General features: G+C 36.9%; 4 protein-coding genes across 5 annotated transcripts in view; 1 reads left to right on the top strand and 3 right to left on the bottom strand.

Moving 5' to 3' along the window:
* Positions 1–2,264, bottom strand: part of LOC116032965 — a 4,561-nt gene extending 2,297 nt beyond the window's left edge. The window contains exon 1 of one of the 2 annotated variants that reach the window (XM_031275716.1): positions 1,997–2,264. In XM_031275716.1, coding sequence (XP_031131576.1) covers positions 1,997–2,098 — 102 coding nt within the window. In that variant the 5' untranslated portion in view covers positions 2,099–2,264. Of the gene's footprint in view, positions 1–271; positions 533–1,996 lie in introns of those variants that run through there. The other variant, XM_031275715.1, reaches the window with a different exon arrangement.
* A 3,436-nt stretch (positions 2,265–5,700) lies between these two features.
* Positions 5,701–7,456, top strand: LOC116032767. Its single transcript, XM_031275478.1, has 3 exons — positions 5,701–5,843; positions 6,264–6,530; positions 7,138–7,456. The coding sequence occupies exons 2-3, from the start codon at positions 6,278–6,280 to the stop codon at positions 7,170–7,172; spliced, it is 288 nt and encodes a 95-aa protein (XP_031131338.1). The 5' UTR covers positions 5,701–5,843; positions 6,264–6,277; the 3' UTR covers positions 7,173–7,456.
* Positions 7,457–7,876: 420 nt separating this feature from the next.
* Positions 7,877–9,537, bottom strand: LOC116032133. The gene has a single exon (XM_031274553.1). The coding sequence runs from the start codon at positions 9,204–9,206 to the stop codon at positions 8,124–8,126; it is 1,083 nt and encodes a 360-aa protein (XP_031130413.1). The 5' UTR covers positions 9,207–9,537; the 3' UTR covers positions 7,877–8,123.
* Positions 9,538–9,905: 368 nt separating this feature from the next.
* LOC116032132 (histone-lysine N-methyltransferase ATXR3) lies at positions 9,906–21,163 on the bottom strand. Its single transcript, XM_031274552.1, has 20 exons — positions 20,919–21,163; positions 18,431–20,759; positions 18,246–18,302; positions 16,978–18,153; positions 16,378–16,742; positions 15,185–15,688; positions 15,005–15,105; positions 13,571–14,624; positions 13,408–13,479; positions 13,113–13,223; positions 12,864–12,964; positions 12,461–12,560; positions 12,265–12,360; positions 11,876–12,043; positions 11,673–11,798; positions 11,524–11,577; positions 11,125–11,375; positions 10,928–11,036; positions 10,535–10,837; positions 9,906–10,422 (listed from the first exon to the last, which is right to left on the bottom strand). The coding sequence occupies exons 2-20, from the start codon at positions 20,613–20,615 to the stop codon at positions 10,246–10,248; spliced, it is 7,110 nt and encodes a 2,369-aa protein (XP_031130412.1). The 5' UTR covers positions 20,616–20,759; positions 20,919–21,163; the 3' UTR covers positions 9,906–10,245.
* Between the last annotated feature and the right edge of the window lie 1,032 nt (positions 21,164–22,195).

The following is a 22,195-nucleotide window of genomic DNA, read 5'->3' as shown; positions in this document are numbered from 1 at the left end:
TTTTTTTTTTTTTTTTTTTTGTACTACTAACTTTGTTAAAATGCAATATCTGTTCATAACTACTTTTTTAACCTACTGAAGCACAAAAAGTCAATATCATCTCCACTGAGACTCAACTACTTTCTCGACCTACTGAAGCACAAAGAGTCAATATCTCCAGTGAGACTCGAACCCACCCCTCCATATGAGAGTGCAACTGGGGACCACTAGACCACAAGATCTTGGCATGACATATTTTATGTACATGAAAGTAAAATGAGTGTATGTGTACCTTATCTTGTTCTGCTTCTGCCTTAATCCCAAGAATTCCTGCTACAATATCCAGTGCCAAAATGAGAGCACAGACAAGAAGGCCTACAGCTTTAGAAGCCATTTTAGCATGAGGTTAGTTTGATAATATTCAAGCAGAGAAGGATTTGAAAATGGGGGTTTTGAGACTGCTCTGAACTTTTGTTTTCTTCTTTGCTTTGGTCAAGCCAAGTGAGAAGGAGAATGGAAAGAAAGATGATGATATAAGTAGAATAGCTTTCAAATTAACCATATATAAATATGCATTTAAATAAAGATTAGATTTTGTGCAGTGCTATACTTTAAATACAATATTTAAAGGAGAAATCAGAAATGTTTGGATGATTCTAAGGAAAATTAAAGCCTCTCTTGCTTCAATGCAATTCTAGCTTTCTTCTCTTCTTTTGTTGATCACGCTAGACTAATCCCCAATTCCCCATTCGCACCGGACAGTCCAATTAAAGGATAAAATACTGGTCAGATTGATTTTTCATACGAGAGGGATTCGAATTCTCAACCTCTCTTTAGGGATAAAAGTGTTCAACCACTCACGTCAATCAAATTGGTTCTTTCTTCTCTTCTTTTATTCTATTCTATTTGTCTTTTTATTTTTTCCTGGCATTTGGCATTCCCACCATTGTGAAACTAATTCAGATTTTATCTTACATACATATGTAAAGTTTGGTTGTTTCTGGATAAAGTCTAACTCAAAACTCTTTAACATATCTGATTTTCGTTCCAATATTCATGTTAAAAATTTTTTATATCATTGCACAATATGATCATGAATTAAAATAAATAAATAGTAGTGATACTCAAGATACTGTTTTAACATGAAGTAAAGAATCAATACTTTTATTTGGTGCTCGACATTATTATTTGTTTATATATTTTTTTACAAAACATCAATTTTATCATACTTAAGATCTAAAATGATTACCATGACTCACATTTAATTAATATATAGATGCTTTAATTTTAAACTTTTGACAGATTAATATACAATGATATGATGCAAACTAAATTTTAATAACATTAACTTTATATATAAAGTATGGCATCACATAGAATAAGAATGACTTGTAAAAGTAATAATTATATTGTTGCATTTTCTTTGGATACCTTTTCTAATGGGGGTGGCAAGGGAGCATGAAAAGGTAGAGTGCAGAACAGCTAAGAAATACTGTATATATGTTTGAGTATCTAGCAAAGACAAAGGTGAATTCAGCGATTGCCCAGATCCCAACCAGGTCTTTTTGACCTTTTTGGTAAAGATAGGTGAATTATTTTGCTTCTTCCTAGGTCGTCTACATATTTATTATCTTGTAGTACTATCAATATTTCAAAAAAAAAAAATTCAAACTGATCAGGCTCATCGTATAGGATTTTTCTAGTGCAATTCACTTTTATTATGTAATTTGTATGTTATTATACANTTTTTTTTTTTTTTTTTTTTTGTACTACTAACTTTGTTAAAATGCAATATCTGTTCATAACTACTTTTTTAACCTACTGAAGCACAAAAAGTCAATATCATCTCCACTGAGACTCAACTACTTTCTCGACCTACTGAAGCACAAAGAGTCAATATCTCCAGTGAGACTCGAACCCACCCCTCCATATGAGAGTGCAACTGGGGACCACTAGACCACAAGATCTTGGCATGACATATTTTATGTACATGAAAGTAAAATGAGTGTATGTGTACCTTATCTTGTTCTGCTTCTGCCTTAATCCCAAGAATTCCTGCTACAATATCCAGTGCCAAAATGAGAGCACAGACAAGAAGGCCTACAGCTTTAGAAGCCATTTTAGCATGAGGTTAGTTTGATAATATTCAAGCAGAGAAGGATTTGAAAATGGGGGTTTTGAGACTGCTCTGAACTTTTGTTTTCTTCTTTGCTTTGGTCAAGCCAAGTGAGAAGGAGAATGGAAAGAAAGATGATGATATAAGTAGAATAGCTTTCAAATTAACCATATATAAATATGCATTTAAATAAAGATTAGATTTTGTGCAGTGCTATACTTTAAATACAATATTTAAAGGAGAAATCAGAAATGTTTGGATGATTCTAAGGAAAATTAAAGCCTCTCTTGCTTCAATGCAATTCTAGCTTTCTTCTCTTCTTTTGTTGATCACGCTAGACTAATCCCCAATTCCCCATTCGCACCGGACAGTCCAATTAAAGGATAAAATACTGGTCAGATTGATTTTTCATACGAGAGGGATTCGAATTCTCAACCTCTCTTTAGGGATAAAAGTGTTCAACCACTCACGTCAATCAAATTGGTTCTTTCTTCTCTTCTTTTATTCTATTCTATTTGTCTTTTTATTTTTTCCTGGCATTTGGCATTCCCACCATTGTGAAACTAATTCAGATTTTATCTTACATACATATGTAAAGTTTGGTTGTTTCTGGATAAAGTCTAACTCAAAACTCTTTAACATATCTGATTTTCGTTCCAATATTCATGTTAAAAATTTTTTATATCATTGCACAATATGATCATGAATTAAAATAAATAAATAGTAGTGATACTCAAGATACTGTTTTAACATGAAGTAAAGAATCAATACTTTTATTTGGTGCTCGACATTATTATTTGTTTATATATTTTTTTACAAAACATCAATTTTATCATACTTAAGATCTAAAATGATTACCATGACTCACATTTAATTAATATATAGATGCTTTAATTTTAAACTTTTGACAGATTAATATACAATGATATGATGCAAACTAAATTTTAATAACATTAACTTTATATATAAAGTATGGCATCACATAGAATAAGAATGACTTGTAAAAGTAATAATTATATTGTTGCATTTTCTTTGGATACCTTTTCTAATGGGGGTGGCAAGGGAGCATGAAAAGGTAGAGTGCAGAACAGCTAAGAAATACTGTATATATGTTTGAGTATCTAGCAAAGACAAAGGTGAATTCAGCGATTGCCCAGATCCCAACCAGGTCTTTTTGACCTTTTTGGTAAAGATAGGTGAATTATTTTGCTTCTTCCTAGGTCGTCTACATATTTATTATCTTGTAGTACTATCAATATTTCAAAAAAAAAAAATTCAAACTGATCAGGCTCATCGTATAGGATTTTTCTAGTGCAATTCACTTTTATTATGTAATTTGTATGTTATTATACATAAGTAAGATTGACTCAGTGCACAATTTTAATAATGGGTGCAGATTTTTTTGTCACCTAAAAAATTTCTCCGTACATATAAGGTGTTACATATGTATTTTATACTTGCATAAAAATGATCCTCTTTCTCTTAACAAGAACTTCTACAATGATGATTAGTATTGGTCCAGCAACACAAATGTTGTGGATTGTATTGAGTATTATTGACACTAGTGCTGATATATAGTATTCAGTTCAATTCAATTCGTTTCTTTTTTTTTTTTTGTGGAAAGTTCAATTCGTTATGCTTGTATGTTTGTACCACGTGTAACATGGCACCAATGCTGATTGACACCTCAAAATTTTCTTCACTTTAATTATATTATCAAAATAACACATAACATAATTTTACCAAACTTACAAAATTATAAAGACTCTCAATACATTTATTACATTTAAGAGGGTCACATAAGTACCATTGAGCTACAGCTACAACTAAATCATATGTTATTGTATTGTGATATTATGCAGGCGCAATGATGAATAAGAAGCATGAAATTGGCACTACTAGTGTGAAAGTATAGTTTAAGATGTTGACTATATATGCCCACGACAATACTGACAAGATTTCAAACTATATTTCAACATTTTAATTTGACCTTCAACTCATGGATATAGGCTCTACTTTTCACATAATAGGTTGGAGACTAGACATTATTATTCCCCAGAAATAGAAAAAATATTTTAGCCTCCATGTAATTTGATGATACATGTGAATATGAATTATCACTTAAAATTTGTTTTTAGATAAATTTGAAAGCTTGACTTCTGTTACAAACATTAGAAATTTAGATTTGTATTAAGCTTTTGTGTACAGAAGTGTAGCATTTAGTATTAAATCTCGAAGTTAGATTGATTCGATTTATCTCTTCATAAGTTTGAGGTTTATGAAGTCTAGAATATAGTCCGATAATAATGTATTTGAATCCCTAAATGGTAAATATTATTATACCAAATTTTTTATTACTGATGTTCAAACTTATTTAGAAAATATTAATTTACACAGTTAAAGTTTAGATTTAAAAGTTTTTGAAAAAGAAATTTCAGATTTAATTCTTATTACCATCAATTATACACATGTGCATGGGCATAAATCTTTTTAAAAAATTGCAAAGTAGTATTGTGCAAATTAACTCGTGGACCAGGGTCAGCCTTGCATTGTAAATTATAGTTCAAAGAGTTAATACCATTTAGAGTCCTCCGAGTATAGTAATTTTGTCACATTTAATCCTACACTTTCAAATTCACCATCCGTGGTGTTTCGAATTTCAAATTGTTACCATTCGCAATCCAAGTTAATCACCTATGGTCTTTCATCTATCAAATTTTAACCACCTATGGTCCTTCCAGGAGAACCGCGGCTGGTTAAATTTTGAAAGTTGAAGGACCATGGATGGTTAACTATACTTGGACTACGGATGGTAACAATTTGAAAGTCGAATGATCCTGAGTGGTCAATTTGAAAGTTTGGGACTAAATGTGAAAAAATCACTATACTCGGAGGATCCCAAAAGCTATTAAGTCATAGTTCAAAATGCTGTTGTTTTGTTTAAATTAGCATGACATTTTTTTCTTTTACTTTCATTTGGTCAATACTCATCTTTGCAGTAGGTACATAATTTATTAGCTATAGATACATAAACTTAAATCTATAAGTATATAATCTACTATCTATAAGTGTATCATTTCAAGTAATTTTAATCCAGATTGTTATAAGTGCACAATATGTCTATTGTTGGTATAAACTTAAAGTTATATGTTAAGTTGATGAGTATGTCAATATATACCTTGTGAGTTGTGAAACAAGATTTTATCATTTAGAAGGAAAATTATTATTTTTTAAATGTGAAATCAAAGAGAATATTTTGGTTTATATCTAAGGTGAGATATTCATTCCTTAGGAAGGAAGTAAGAATCTACAAGACCTCATTTGCAATTCTTTAAAACTTAGAAAATAAAATAAGAAGCAAAAAAGAAGATAGAACTATGCAGTACAAAAAGCCACTTTTTGTTCTTTAAACAAAGTAATTAATTATATTATTTATTCAAAATAATTTTTTTTAAAGTTTGCATGCATAATAAATAGAAAATTAAATTACCATTTCAATATCTATATTATTTACAGTTTTTTAAAAAAAATAAAATAAAATTGCCACCCTATAATTGATTGAATTGGGCCGAAAATGCTTAACCCATTTCCAGTCTAAACGGGTGACCCGAATTTTAATTTCGAATTCGAGTCCTCTTTAAGCCCAGATAACAGATTCAACTTCAATTCTTCAAACACTTGTCTTCCAGTCTTCCCCCATTAATTCCGGCAATCCTCTCTTCACCGGAGTATTCAGAAGCTACTGAAGGTGAAGTATCTTTCTTTCTTCCCCAGTTCATCTATACGTGTTTTGATTTTTACTATTTTCTTCTCCATTTTCAATCCATTTTAATTGTTTATTTGTATATTTATTTATTTAATGTTTATGGGTTGATTAAGATCAATGTTTCTCATACTACTTGAAGCTTATGGCACGGGTTTAGAGTATATAGTGATTGGTTACTGGTGGAGTTGAGGGTGTTATGCTCTTTGTTTTTCTTTGGTCGCTATGTGTTCGATAAAATGCTTGAAAGAGTTTTAGAATGTGGTTGTTATACTTGATTATCATAAATTATGATCATATGCTTTGTGGAATGGGCTCATAACTGGAACTCTTTGTTTAGTATTGTTTGTTTTTTCCTGTTTTGGTTGTGTTTCATAGAATTTAAATCATTAAATTATGTTACAGAGTAGAGTTTTATCATGGGCACAGAAGAGCCAAAAGATCCACTGAAAGATATTGAGTGGAAAAGTATGGCTGAGCCTTCACATAGCGAGCCCGGTGTTGGACGGACAGTGAAGAAGAGACTCCCAAAGAAAATTAGGCAAATTCCGGAATGTTATTTTCTTCCACGATCGTCCTTACCATCAGCTATAGCTTTTTACGGGTCCTGCATTGCTGCTGGGATTGGGGCTGGGATGCTGCTAGAAGTGTGGATAAACAAGAAGATCAAAGGTATATGTATAACCCATCTTTGCTCTGAATTCTTGAAGTAGAACTGAGCTTGGGGTCTTTTCTTAAGAGCATCTTTATTAGGTGGAATCTTGATATGCTAAACTTGACGTTCTTTCGTTCATTGTTCATTTTTTAGATTGTTGAACTAGATAGGGCAAATTGCAATCCATGAAACTTCCCTGGATAAACAAATGTCCATAATATTATTTGTTACCCCGTTAGTGAATAAGGCATAAAGTACTGAACTCTAGTTTTTCATCATGAGCAGCTAGTCTTACCATCCGTAATGGAGCATTTAATCTTACCATTCAAATTGCTCTACAGACTGGATGCAGGATGGTTCCTTAGTTTTAGGGTTCAATCTTTTCCTTAACCCAAGGTTTCCACCATTGGATACCGTGACTAATCCCCTCGCTGAAAATGGGATAGCTGGCCTGGAGATTTAAGGCTGTTTTATACCCAAAGCCAAGGATCAATCCTTGACGTTTAGGGTTCAATATGATCAAATGCAAAACAAGCGTTTTCTTGTGCATCTGATCATTTGTTTTTATGGGGGTATTGGGGTGGATGACACTATGATTTGTATGTTTCTGTTTAAATGTTGCAGAGGATGGTGGAGTCATCTGGGAGTTTGACAAATGAATTTATTCATGTCTCTGCAGTCATCTCCAATAAGTTGCTGCTTTTTTTGTTACCCATATTTTATCAATGTATTTTTTGGCGACAATTTATAGTTTACTATGGAAAATAGTGAATCCTTTTAGCTTTCATGTTTTTATTGACGAGTGCATAAATGGATCAATTTCTCGGTATTAGTCAGGTACTCAGGTCACCCCCTTGTTCCCTGTCTAAGAATGTATGGACAAGTTTCAAACAAACTGTATTGTGATCTCCTAATCAAACCATATTATCTTGCCCAAACTACATTATGATTTTCTTTTATGGGGGACAAAGTTTTTACAATAGTTATACCATGGACCTGTGTCCATTTACATACTGAATGTTCAAAATTTACATACTAAATATTCACATTTACATACTGAATGTTCAAAATTTACATACTAAATATTCACAATTTGAATTGTGAACATTCGGTATGTAAATGATGTATTTTGGACTCGGTCCACAGAATAATCTGCCAAGTTTTTGCTTCAACTGAAATATAGCATGTGTAATATCACTTTTGTGTTGGATAGCCCAAGTTTCTTAGTATCATCAAATTGTACACTATGCACAAAAAGCGTAATTCAAATTGATAGCCAAATTATATTTTGGATCAAGATTCACTTTACATTATGAATCTTGATCCAAAATGACATTTAAATTATTTGTTTAAAGTTAACATATTAATATATTATGTATTTGTAAATAAATATAAATTTGAGGCATATATCATGAATTCATGATTCATTGTATAACAATTGAAACTGAAATTAAGTAAGATTTTCTTATCTATTAGACTAATATCACTTTGGTTTTGTCTTTGAACTTCCTACAATGATTCTATAATAAGTAATAACAATAATTATAACTGCCCCTAAACAATAGAAATAAGATAATGAGGGGAGAAATTAGTAATTTGAGCACTGCACCTTAGGAGCGTAACATGGATGCAGAGGCGATGAGCATCTGCTCAAACAGAGCTTTTCTGTCGACTACTTTTCCGAGCAGAGCCAACTGTTCGACGGAGTATACGCAACAGCCTCTGGAGTAAAGAAACGTCTGAGCCGCCGGCGAGTTCACCAGAATCTCCAGGAGCTGTTGCCGGGAGAGGCTCGCGAGTGGGCGGTGGAGGGCGGGGGTAGTGTTTGGAGAGGGGAGAGCGCCTCGAGCCGGCATGTTCTGGAGTACTCTAACCTGCGCCTGGAGGAATTTGACGTACTTGTACGCCTCCTCCAGCATCCTCGCCGTGTCCATCTTCGTGTCCCACGGCATTAGCTTCTGTAAGTACCGAATCTTCTCGCACTGCTTCTGTCGCCTCTCTCGGGCGAGTTTGCAGGATCTACTCTCCGTCTTCGCCGCCTTCCGTGGTTCTCTGTGCGGTTGACGACGAGAAGCTGGAGGCTGGTAGTTTACGGTCGGTTTGTCGAGAATGTAGCCGCCGATGTTGCGTGGAGGTCGGAAACCGAACTCGGTATTCAGAGGAAACGGTTGTTGTTGTTGTGTTTCTAGCGAGCGGAGATCCGGCAAGTGACGGAAGCCGTAGTCGCAGGTGACGTCAGCGAAGAAGTTAGACGGCTCCGTGGATATCACAGCGCTGTTATTGTTGTTGTATCCATAGCCATAGCCATAGGATCCGAACTGATGAGTACTGAACTCCTGCCTCGGCATTTTCGAAAACTTGAGCTCCAAGTCTCCCCCGCCGCATTGGAGATTCCGAATCAAAGTCGTCGGCGGAAAAGCCGTCAACGATCCGAATGCCACATTCTCCGGCATCGGAGGATAAACATCATACGGCAAGCAGTTGAAGTTAGAAGTAGCAGCAGTACTCATGAGCTGAGGAGGCAGTAAATGTAATAGAGCTGTCTGCTCCTCGTGGTTGAGGCACAAACTTAACAAAGCTCGGAAGCTCAGCTTATCGTGCATTCCGTTGATGATATACGCTTCGTCGTCCACCGCAAAAGCCTGGTCATCGCCGCAGAACAACGAAGACGACATCTCAAATTCTCTCTTCATATTACACAGAGAAACAAAAAAGTAAATGCTATTTGCGAATCTGCAAAGTTGTATATATGAATCACGTATGTATAGTATCCAGGGTGCAGGGAATGTTGAGAGGGACACGCGGCGGTTAGGGATAAGACAGGGGAGATGAACAGATTTTGGCGGCTTGGAGTCCGGGAGGATGACAGCTGGCGGAGGCGATTGGGAGTTGCAGATTCGAGGGGGCCTGTGACAGGTGGCGGTGCTGATTCAGATTTCAGGGGACTGTTGGTTTTGTCTGTACTGAGAATGAGAGAGAGAGCCGTATATCTTGGAATCTTTTGAAATTTTGAGCGGGGTTTTCTCAGCCGTTAGATCAAAGTAGGGGGTTTCGCATCCAACGGATAAAGCAATTCGTCTGCGATCTGCGATTCACTCGTGGCTAGCTTCAGACAAGGACAAGGTTGAGGTACAAATCGAGGGTATAACTGGTAATTCAGTCGGAGATGCAAGTTGCAGAGATCAGCATAAAGGAATGATGAAGCTGGCATGGCAACCGTACTGTTGCATTAGCCATATTTGGCAATTAAAGGCTCGTTTGGCAGGGTAGAACTTTATTTAAGCACAAAATTGGTTAAATCATAAATGGGAACACCAATAACGAGCAAAAAAAAAATTCATCCCATGTCTTTATATTCCCCTAGCCAAACAAGGAATAACAGCAAACAGGAGGGAGAAAAATTATGCTTTTTCTTTTGGTCGTGATATTTTTCATTGAATTAGAAAGAAATTAAAACAGAATTACCCCTAACTGATGAAGAATTACATATTATAAAACTGTGAAAAAAGAATGAGAAATAAAACTGTACACAAGAATAGACAATGGAAGCAGCACAAGGGAGGAATGCATTTTAAGCAAACCAACCAATAAACCCACACCCTGACTAAAGGGGCCTCTCTCTGCCTAGTAGTGCCTACCCTATCAAACAATGAGCAAGAAAAACAAACCCTAATCAATCAAACACCTTAACAACAAAGCCCCATGCTGCCTCCCCCAATGCCTGCAAAATTTTCATCGATCCCATGTGGCCTGGAAAATGGCGGGTCGGTTCTTCAACCAGTTCACTAGATCCCTATCTATGGAGGTCTTGTGCAAAATAGCATCTAGCATAGGACTGCCAACAATTTTCGGGTTACTCTTGAATGACCATATCTGATCCTTAGGCCATGCTCTTTGGGGCTGCTTCTCCTGCAAAATAATTACCAAAATTGGCTCCAAGTTAAACCATGCAACAATAAGAATGAAATATTATTATTATGTTGATTGGAAGAGAACAAGTTCAAGAATGAATACTGCTTACCATCCTTGATAGCATAAACTTCACTGTCCTGGGGCCATAAACACGCTGGCGTGAAGGCTTCTGGGCTTTTGCATAGAAAGAGTCAACTTCGGGTAATGACAAGCAACCCCTGCTTGCCCTGGCTAGGCTATTATCGGGCTCGGCATTTGCTTGATTATGCCAATAAATTAACTGCCCCAAACAATAATTCTCACCATATGTCTTACAATATTCATGCGCACCAGGCCCTAGCTTATCAGCATACTTGGGTCCAAGGTCAAGAGGACTGATGTAAACAGGAGGAGAGGTTACACTCTTGTATTCCTGTAGTAACAGACAAGATACATAACACAAGTTGGTAATAATGCTCCTCAAGGGAAAAACCAACAAAATGAATAAAAAACAAGAACTCACTCTTATTCTAAAAAAGCACTTTGTGTGAGCATATATATGAATCAAGTCAGCAGCAGCATCATTCCTACATTTGTATGTACACGGTAGATTCCGGACCTCATCCCTCAACCTGAGGAAAAGAGTGAGCATCATCTATCAATAAGCTAAAAGTTCAAAAATCTTCACCCAACTAAGCTGCTTGCCAAAGAACTACTTACCATAGTAAAGATTTCCTAAGCTCCCTGCCAATGTCACCTGACCGAGATGGATCCCGAGCACGAATCTTGGCCTTGAGGTCATACAACAGCCCACTCTCTTCCAAATGAGGGGACAAGCATTGAAGAAGCTCCTCTACAAGTGATCCCTCTCCTCTCCAGATGAAAGAGACTACTGCCTCAGGACTAAGCCTCTCTAATGGAGGAGGGGCTTCTTTTGGATCACCAAAGACACATCTCATTACATACCTCACCTGCAAACAGTCCATAATGTTAAATAACTAAACCTCATGGTTCCCCTTTTACTCTATAAAAAGCAGGCAACTTCAGATGCTTAAGAAGTTATTGACAAATATAGATGACCATAAAAAGGTTTCAACTGGGAAGGAGTATGGCAGCTACCTTATCAAGAGTAAGAGCAAGGTTCTGAAGCCTCTGGTTGTAAACGCCCTCGGCCTGTAGCATCAATTAACAAAACTCAAAAATGTCTAAATAGATGAAGAAATTGGGGCTGGGACAAGAAAATATGACCAAATGGCAGAAATATTCACCTGAATTTCAGCATCATTCTTCTCCACTTCCATGCAAATCTCAGAGAAGTACTTCTTCTTCTCTTCCAAATTATGCCTAAGAATCTCATCAGGAAGTTTCGTCCTCTCAAGATTGATGAATCTCACCTTTAACCAAAATCAATAATTTAGAAAGAACTCCAATCTGATTCCACTAGTAAGATTTGGACAGACTAGATACATACCACACGAGCTGAATATGAAATCAACCAATCTGGCAACCCCGCAAGTAAACAACTTCCAAGCCCAGCTTTGCCCAGGTCAATATAGTCCTCTTCAGAAACTGAGTTCAGTTCACATGCCTCCAACAACAGCCCATGTCTATCAAGTATTCCATGATACTGCTCTATAACCTGCACAGAAGATCACCTGATGACAACAGCTAACGAGACGCTATGCAAATAAAGTAAATAATGTCCTAAACAAACAAAAACCTAAACCTAAACATAAACCAAACCAAACCAAAAAAAAAAAAAAAACACTTCTGAGAAATAAATTGTTACTAAAATCAATTAAAGCATGGGGTGAAAGGACCATATACAGCCACATTATGGAATTATAGTAAAATATTTACCTTTTGGAAGGCCCCTTCACCTGTAAGGTTCAGGTAACTCCCACGGCAAACCTGGCTACCGCACAAACATACAGAAGCTTCATACTCTTCTTTACTCTGGATTTATCATGAGAAACCACCATAAGACACTTAATCAAATACAAATAATTGATTTTGTTTCAAATGAAGTTAAGCATCACGTGTATTAAGAACACACCTCTGTGACAGAATTATAATCGAAGGTGACCTCTTCACCAAATGCTATTGGGCGCACAGTGTAAATTCCAATTTGGTACTGACCATCAACAGCAGTTACTCTGCTCATTTTAAACATAAAATTGAAGGCATTAATTGGTCAATTTCCCAACTTAACACACGCAATAAAATATTATCGCCAGGAAAATTAAATAAAAGAAGGCCTCCCATTCCTGGTCAATAAATATAAACAAGAGGAATGCAAGAGTTCACATAACACCTCTCTCTAGCCAAAGACTATATCATACAAGTTTTAAGTTACAATGTTGAATGCCCCACATAGCCACAACTTTTCTTTAGCATAAGCAAGATAGTCCAACTCCTACTAACAATAAGATGGATATGATGTATGTATATCCACTTACTTTGCTTCGCAGTTAGGTCTACATGAGTGACAAATTCGGCTTGCATAGTTTGCCTTGTGCATTGCATCGACAACAACTAGATCATACCCATCAGCATCACCCTATCAAGCAAAAATGATAATACCTTGAAGCCATTCCACAATAGCAAAACAAAGCACAAATAAGAGAGAAAGAGAGAGAGAGAGAGAGAGAGAGAGTAAAGACAAATATAAGTAATTCCCAATCACAGGATTTCATATCTAGAAGTACCTTTGGCCTTTCTAGATATATGTTGTAAAATTCTGGGGCAGGATCTTTGTTATTCTTCTGCAATGATCGGATGCCATCTTGCTTCTCAAACCACTTCCATGCAGGATAAACCTATAATGGTTGGGACAATAAAAAGTTAAGAAACAGAGAATAAAATCACAGCATAAAATTAAGTATCACAAGTCACATTATGAGAGAAGAAGAGTTCGCATATCCTTTTTCATATGCATTTTCTCTAATCATACTAAGAACTAAGAACGAAAATTCCATCCAAATCAAGTGCATGCATCATTACCTCTCCAAGGAACTCAACAACAAAATCCTCCTGGCTAAAGCCACCTTCTTTGTTGCAAACCACACCAAGTCCCTGCTTAACACATCTCAGTAAGTTCTTTAAAAATTTTAATATTGTCAAGAATGACATAACAAACCCACTCACTATAATTTAAGCCTCTCACCTTTCTGTAAGCAACATAATTGTCCTGGGGACGATTATCAATTGCCTTCAAGATGACCTGGCATAGGATTACAGTTCTCTTGTCCTGATTTTCCTCGGCTTCTTCAAGGATCTCTTCAAAGACAGGTTTCAGAGGATAAATCATAGGAGTGCTGCCACTACCAGTGAAGTCCCTAACTTTCCTGTTCAGAGTTCGTAGAAGCACATCTTCTATAAATACATGTTTATCAAGGAGAGGCCAATCAGATTCCTCTGGCATGGAATCAAGCAGAAGATTGTGAGTGTAGGGATCAATCCCATATACTTCCTGCTCTATCACCTCATCCCCAAGACGCTTTCGAGGTTTATAATCCTTGACTTCAGGAATTTCCATATCAGACTCCTCTATGCCGTTCCGTTGGGCATTAAGCTTCTCGTCATAATCCTCCGGTAGGGAAACAAGCATCTTTCTTTTTACTTCTTTTTCATCAGCAACAACAACATAATGATCAATGACCTCGTACTTCCTAGTAACCGGAGGAACAAGGCTTGCCTTAGTCATTCGAGCACCCCATTCACGATCATCAACGAAGGAATCAAAGCCATCATCTAAAGTAAAAAATGTGTCTCCTCTAGATTCCAAAGTCCCACCTTCTGATCGTGGTTCCAAATCACTTTCTGTTTCTGAAGCAGAACTCTCACTATCAGACATGCTTTCATCAGAAGATTGGTCGAAATCATCAGATGTTCCACTCCCTGAGCGTAATGATTTTACATTCAGCTTAGATAAGCGCCTTTTTATTTCTCGATCAGAAGCATATTCACCATAGTCAGATACACCATTAAGGGAGGTAGGTCCATTACTACCATTAATGTACTTCTTTTCACTGGCTTTATTGAGACTCTTTCTATACTTAGAAGTAGTGGACGAGAACCCTGGAGGTGAGCCATCCTTTGATGTTCTTGGTGACTCGTGTCTATAAAATGATATTGGACCTTCTTCCAACCTCGTAGCAAGACATATAAATGACTCAATAATGCGATTCATTCCTTTGGAATCACCCCGATTTTTCACTCTGAACCAACAGAATAAAATGTGAGATGAGGTCTAAAATTCTTGAATATGAAATATTATGATAATATGATTATATTTTTTTATTAGTTAATTGTAGAATTTTGTACACTTGTCAAAAGCAATCACTAAATTGCTTAATGGAGATATACATAGATGATTAAGGATGGAATATGCATGTATTGTAATAAAATTATGTCAACTATAGCATTTTTGTCTTAAAATTTATTTATCATTCTAGATTATAAAATTTAATTTTGCCATTTTGTGTCACTTTATATACAAAGCGAAGCTTTGCTTTGAGCTTTAAATAAAGGCAGAACCATATCACTCTTGCTTAGCTGCACTTTTTGCATTAAAAAACTTTGAATATGAGCAACTTACTTTAGTGCATCATGGCACATCCGACTAATATCTTCTTTGACAGATCTCAGCCCATGGATGCCATAGTATCCACTCTTAATTCTCTCTTGAATTTTTTTAACCTGGAGAGACCAAAAAAGATGGGTAAGAATAGCATTATAATGCAAGTTTCAACTTGCAGAAAAACAGATTGAGAATTACCTTTGGAACAAAAAAGTCAAAGGCATTTTCTTTCATTATCTCCTTCAGGCTTGAAGCAAGAAATTCCCTCATTTTCTTGTAACCATTTTCAGACTTCTTCATTGCCAGGCGCCTCAAATGGGCATCTCGGGACATGATGGAAGAGGACTTTCTAGCATCAAAAACTTTTGATCGTTTATACAAGCTTCGACGGAATAACTGATTGGCCGAGTCTCTCTTTTCTGAACTTTCCAAATAGTCTCTAAGCCCACTTGACTCATCTATGCGAGATGATGTCTTATCAGCCAAATTCTTGAGGGATTTTAATTTCAAACTTTGACCCTGGCTTCTGATCCATTTAATATTTGGAAATTTAAGACACAAATCTTCAAACTGATAGCAACCTCTAATATCTATAGTCAATAATGAGGAGAATGACAGAAGAATATCCTCGAGCATACTAGAGGTAATAGCGGTGCAGCCACGTAGAACCAAGGAATTAATCTTCTGTTCATTATAACCATTCTGAAAACAAGAAAAGTAGATTAGTCTCAAATGAAACAAAGAACCTGAACAAGCAATCAAACCCCTCCAGGTCCATCTGTCACCAGCAGCCCATTTGGTTCATGGAATGAAAGCAGAACGGATATTTATAGGACTCCAAAAAGAATCAGATAGAGAAGGAATGGAGTTTGAATGCTATTCACCTATTCCATTCTTTAGTTTTGTTTAAGGATACATAAGGAATAATATTCCATATTTGGTTGAATTAAGAAACAGAAAAGGAATATTAGTGATAGTGTGATACAACCAAAGTCCCCATGAAACTAACACATATGCATACAGAAACACACACAGATTAATATAAATTATGAAGGGTTTCAAAAAAAAAAAGAAGCAAATATACTATAGTCCCTCAGTCCCATTTTATGTGTCCAGTTCAGTTAATGAATAAGTTATCTTGCAATTCAATTTTTTGTATTATTTGATTTAGCATTAGCGAATAAAATTTATATATTTAGAAACCATAAAAAGTTCTACCAATCACAAAAAGGACAAGTTTAAAAATTATAAGATACTATTTAAAAGAATAAGCAAAAAAGAAATTAGTAATTACTGAAACTTAATTCCTTGTCTATGCTGCGAATCAGACATAAGGGGATTAAAAAAATGTATCAATATGTGTGAGCATATGTCATGAAAGAAGAAATTACCATTACGCTCCTCATCATGGAATCTGAGCAGTGGGGAGAAACAGAAGAAAAGTCAACCTGCCTTGAGATGTCCTTGTAGAACTTTACAACAGATCTCCAGTGTTTACAAGCAGAAGCAGCATAAACCAGAGATCTTATATCAGCTTTAAGGAAATGAAACACCCTAGCAAGTACATGACCATCAAGCAACCCCCAGCTCTGCCTTTCAAGTTGGGACTCAGTACTTGTATCTTTGTTGAATGTTGCATCACCACATAAATCCTCAAATGGGCATTCATCCCCTTTAATGATTAATATATCATCATCCAATTCATACTCGTCTTCACTTCCATCAATCCTTGCTCTTTTATTAGCACGAAATTGATCTGGGATAATGGCAAAAATAAATAAATAAATAAATAACATGCCCCCAACACAAGGGAAAGAAGGTTATTCAGTAACCAATAGTCACAGTGGATCAGAACAGGAACTAAAATTAAAGAAATTGTTTCTTTTCAAGCTATTTATGAGGTATGGTAAAGATGAAAAGAGCTGCAATAATGTCCACAAAAAATAACTTCATAGAATGAAGAAAATGCCATAAAGAGACAGAGCGCATACCTGATTTCTGAAAGATTTCGAACTCTTTCTTTGGTTGCCTAGCACTGATCCAGGGATCTAAGACCTCATTAATAGCAGCAGCCAACTCTCTGCTCTTGTAAGTCTTCATTACCAACTCGTGGAGTTTTCCTTGAGTGAACCCAATGAACTGGGGATGCAAAGCATGAAATGTACTCAAAACACCACTGCTTCCACCTACCATATCATTCAACTTTGAAAGGGTGGCTCCAGAAATGTCCTTTGACTTTGCATGATTCTTTTGGCGACCCTTCAACTGATCATGAGTCTCAACACAAAAACTAACTGGAACCCAAGTCTTATCTACTTTTCTATAGACACTGCTATGTTTCTTAATGACACCTTGATCAACCAATACCTGCAACTCTGAAAATGAAAAAGGTCCTTTTTCATGCCCAGCACCATCAAGGTAGTACCAATCACCAATTGACAAATGCAACTCATCAGCTGTGCAAATGTGATCTTTTGGTATACTCAAGGGCAATCTAATCTTGTGGGTACCATGTGAATCTGTTTCTTGCATGTTCTTGCAAGAAAAACCTTCTTCAGACAACCCCTTTGAATCACGACTCGCCGAATATGGCCGGGCAGACCTGGGAGGAAATCTTTCCTTTGCTCTAACCTTTGTGCGGCTCTCAGACACAAATGGGCCATGGTCCTTAACCACACATGCATTTATCCTGATTACAGGAAGCACCATTCCCCTCACACCCCTAAGACTGACAGGCTTAATTTGAGCAGATCTGGTTGCAGGGTTACAATCATTCCACTCATCTGGAGAGGTAAAAGCCCAGGAAAGTAGATCAAGCCTCCGGCTCTGTGAAGGATAATATAATTCATCCTTTTCATGCCATCTTGGATCTTCATTCCCAGATTTGGGCATCTGGCAAAGAGGATACCCATCATTTAGAACAAGTTTCTTTTTCCATGATTTGTCTTGAGAAGCTTCATCATTCCTCTTCCAATCGCCACCGTTGCATGACCAGTGTCCAGAAAACCACTCATCAATGTCTGTGTAGGAAAACACATTATCTACATCAGATAATGCTGCCAAAGAGGGCCTCAATTCTGAGGGTTCTTTTGGCAAAGACTCAGACACACCCTCGCCACTTCTATCATCAGAGTGGTCGCCTATATGAGATTGGTGCCAAGTGAAACCTGTGCATGTTTCAAATAAGTCAATTATAATGAACTGAAAACTGGTAATCCAAAAAGATGTATAAAACCAAGATAACCAGAAAATGAAGTACCTTCAATACCACTCCATCTCTCCCATTCTCCATGCTCAAAACTCAATTTCAGCACTTCTGTGTGACAACAGGAGAACAAGGAGAAGAAATTAAGAAGACGAATGATGATGGGAAGTCTAAGAACAGATGTCACAGAATAAAGATGATATATGCAGAATAATACCAAAAGAAAAAGAATTACTCACCTCCAACAGCCTCAAGTTCCCTTCCAGGGATAACAGTAATACCCTTTAGTAATGCATCAACCCTTTCATCAATATGAAGATCTTCAAAAGAATGAGATGCAGTGGGACTGTCTACAGAGCACAATGCTGGCACTGAAACTTTATCAATCATGTATTCACTAGGCTGGTAGCCAGTTTGTGATAATTCACCATTATCTGCCAAGATATTACCAGGAGCCTCAGGAGGACTGACCAATTGGGTCACAGTTTCTGAAACAATTGAGGGAAAATTAGCACTCACTATTGGGGAAACTGCATTTTCAACAGTTACCCACCTCTCACTATCTATGTGCTTGATGAAGTGATCAGATACAAGAAAGCCCTCTTCCACAAGTGTTTTCAGGTTACATAAACTTGAAGGTCCTTGCTCCACACCAAATTGATCTAAGTAGTACCACTTTCCCAACACTGCATCTGCAGCCACAGGAGCATGTGGTGGTGTATTGCATATGTCCATGTCTTCTTCCATGGAACCAACCTCCTCCACAACTCCATTTTCCATCAGAGAGTCCACAGTACCCACTACAGGACATTGAGGTGATTCTTCCCCTTGGATCAGTTGCACAGTAGATTTGTCAATTGAGCCAATATTATTGTCTGAATAGCTTCTATCATCAGAATCTTTCACAGAAACATTTTCATCTCTTCCACTGGGATCCTTAGGGCTAGGCTTCTCCTCTTGCTGTTTACCTTCAACATGACTGTCTCGCTTCTCGCTTGCCCCACTTTTTCGACATGTTTCCCTATAACTACTGGACCTACCGTGATCTCGCGGGGACCTTTCCAGGAAATTAGGATTCCTGTCCTTACGATCATTATATCGAGCTTGATCTTGTGGGGACCACTCCGAATAACTGGGGCTCCTCCTTTGATCAAAATGACGACTGCGGTCATATGGAGATCTGCTGTGATCATCATGATTACCCCGATGATATGGAGACCTGTCGCGGCGAGCAGGGCTTCGATCCCGGTAATCAAGGTGGCGGGTCCGGCTGTGTGGGGACCTCTCAGAATGATGTGGACTATCATTATTCTTATCACGAGCTACTCTAGATGAATCATAATTTCTGGAGGAATGCCTCTCAGAGGCAGAGCCTCGACCAGAAGAAGCATTTCTGTATGATCTCTCCACAGAGCGGCGTGAATAGTGCTCTGTTGAGTATGTAGAACGAGTGCCATCATCAGAAAGTTTGCGGCATTTAGAACTTGAGTAGTCATCATACTCACCCCTGAATTTTCTGTCACTGCTGTCTGAATCAGTTCCATGACGCTTTAAACGATTGCCAGATGAGTATTCTCTGGCATGTGTTTTGCCATTGCTGAGCTCATTCTTGAAGGAAGCTTCCTCGTTCACAATTTTAGAGCTGATCCGTGGATTCCTCTCTTGGATGCAGCTAGATTCATATCTAGAAGACCTCTTCCCATGCTGAACCCCACCACTTTTATTGATTTCTTTCTCACCAGAATACTTATCAGAAGAAGGTGGCGTCCACTCACAATCATTTCTCCATCCCTTGTCCTTGGTAGTAGGAGGTGGTGTCCATTCAAGCTCCCCCTTCCACCCCTTGTCCTTCAAGTTATCATACCTGCGTGGCCTTGGATAGCTGTAATCATCCTTTGCAGCGATTTCGCTTTTTCGCCACCTATCATCAGGTACAAACTCACCTTTCTCCAATTCATAGCCACGGTCATTCTTATCTACCTCGCTCCTTCTAGACATTCCCTTCCGCCATTTCCCATTGGAAAACTCACTCTTCTGAGCCTCCCCTCCTCTTCTCCACTTGTCAACCACAACCTCTCCCTTCTCAATTTCACTCCTTATTTCATATTTACGCTGAACTGGGTTCTCAGAAACCAGGACATCATGCTCAACAGGCAAGGTACCTAGTTCACCCTCCTCAATTTCATCACTCACAGCATCACCATTACTCTCAACTTCCTTACTTTCACTTTTCCCACTCAATTCCCCACCTCCTTTTTCTTTATGTGGCTTCATTTTCGCATTAGCCTTCACCAGCTTTGAAGGCGTAGTAGATGAAGTGAATTTTTTGTTGTTGCTGTTGGTGCCATTGCTTTTGCTTCTGCAAGTCGAAAAACGGTCCATGATATGCTGCGAAGGCACACATGCAACTCCGCCATTGCCCATGGAAAGGTCACAGTTAGCCCTCCCCCGAAACTCGGCAAAACCAAACCCTACGAATTGTCTCCTCCTTCGCCAGGGCTGAAGATGCTCATACTTCCGCGCGAGAATTCCAGTTCACCAATCCCAACTCTCCTCCGGTAGAAAACCCTAGAAATCCATCGTAAACAAAGCACATCAAAAACCAAATCCGGCCTCCAATAATGTAGGGTTTAAACATGAAAAAATCCAATTCAATTGCTAAACTACGCAAACGAAAATAAACGCAATTGGGAAACTAGGGTTTTGAATCTGGAGATGAAGGCTTACAAGTGAAATTGGCGAAGCTCCCGGCGAGTCGAGAGATTGACGACCGAGTCAAGTCCGAGTCCGAGCTGAGTCCAAGTCGAATCGCACAGTTCGAAGAGATAGAGAGAGAGAGAAGAGAAAGAAAAACGCAGAGAGAAGACGCGCGCTGGATCGAAAGATTGTTTCTTGATTCAGAGAGAGAGAGAGAGAGAAAGAGAAAGAAGAATAGCTTATGACGAATCTCCCTTTCCCTGTAAATATAATTCTCTTTTCTTTTTTTTTAATTTTAATCTCCGTTCTCTCATTTTATAGGTCTGATAAAGGTTATTTTGGGATTTATAAGATGAAAACCTGTGAATTTACGTTAGTTACCCTTGTCCGTTGCTACTTCTTCCCCAGAAACTGATGCATGCCAATATGGTTCAATTTACCAAATAAATATAAGATTAATTAGTAAAAATTAAATTTCTAGAAGAAAAAAAAAAAACTATATGTATAAATTTTTTATAACGTCATGGCCAAACACTATCCCAAGTCAGATTGTTTTTGAAGAAGTACGTGTTTAATCATGACCAAATGTGAGTAGCAGTTTCGAAGGTAAGTAATTTAAGGGGTAAAAATTTTGATATGTGAAGATAATGAAGAGTTTATAAATACAACTAAAAATGTCGTATATAAAGAAATTTTTAACAATTTGTAATTTACTCAAGCAGTTTGTTACTTTTATTAAAGTAGTTCATTTATTTTTATTTTCATTAATTTTGTTATTTTCTTAATATTTTGTATTGTATTGTAATATTATATTGCCGTAATATTATATTGTCAAATTTAATGACCGTGCATCGTATGCGTGTAAACACTAATTATCATAAAATAATAATAATAATAATAATAATAATCAAATTATAAATTAAAAATTACTCTTCCAAACCCTAAATTACAGAAAAATTATATTTTTCTCCTCTCAATTATACCTTAGCCATTTTTCATTACTCAATTGGTTATGAATTTATTTTTCATCCACTAATTTTTTTATTAAGTGGCTTTTTTAACGTAACAAATTTTAGGGGAAAAAATTACTACACATACAATTATGAAACAAAAAATTCCAGCAGGTATAATTAAATGACAAAAAAATATTAATTCTCTTTATATAAATGGATATAATGCAGGGACAAAAAATGTTAATTCTCTATAATTCAAAGACACGTATAAATTAGAAATATGTATAATTGAGAGAGGAAAAAAAACATTTGTTGCCTATGATTCATAAACATGTATAATTGAGGGACAAAAAA

This window comes from Ipomoea triloba, chromosome 10 (assembly GCF_003576645.1).
Source record: "Ipomoea triloba cultivar NCNSP0323 chromosome 10, ASM357664v1".
NCBI classification, from domain to species: Eukaryota; Viridiplantae; Streptophyta; class Magnoliopsida; order Solanales; family Convolvulaceae; genus Ipomoea; species Ipomoea triloba.
This window is presented reverse-complemented; position numbering and strand designations above follow the sequence as displayed.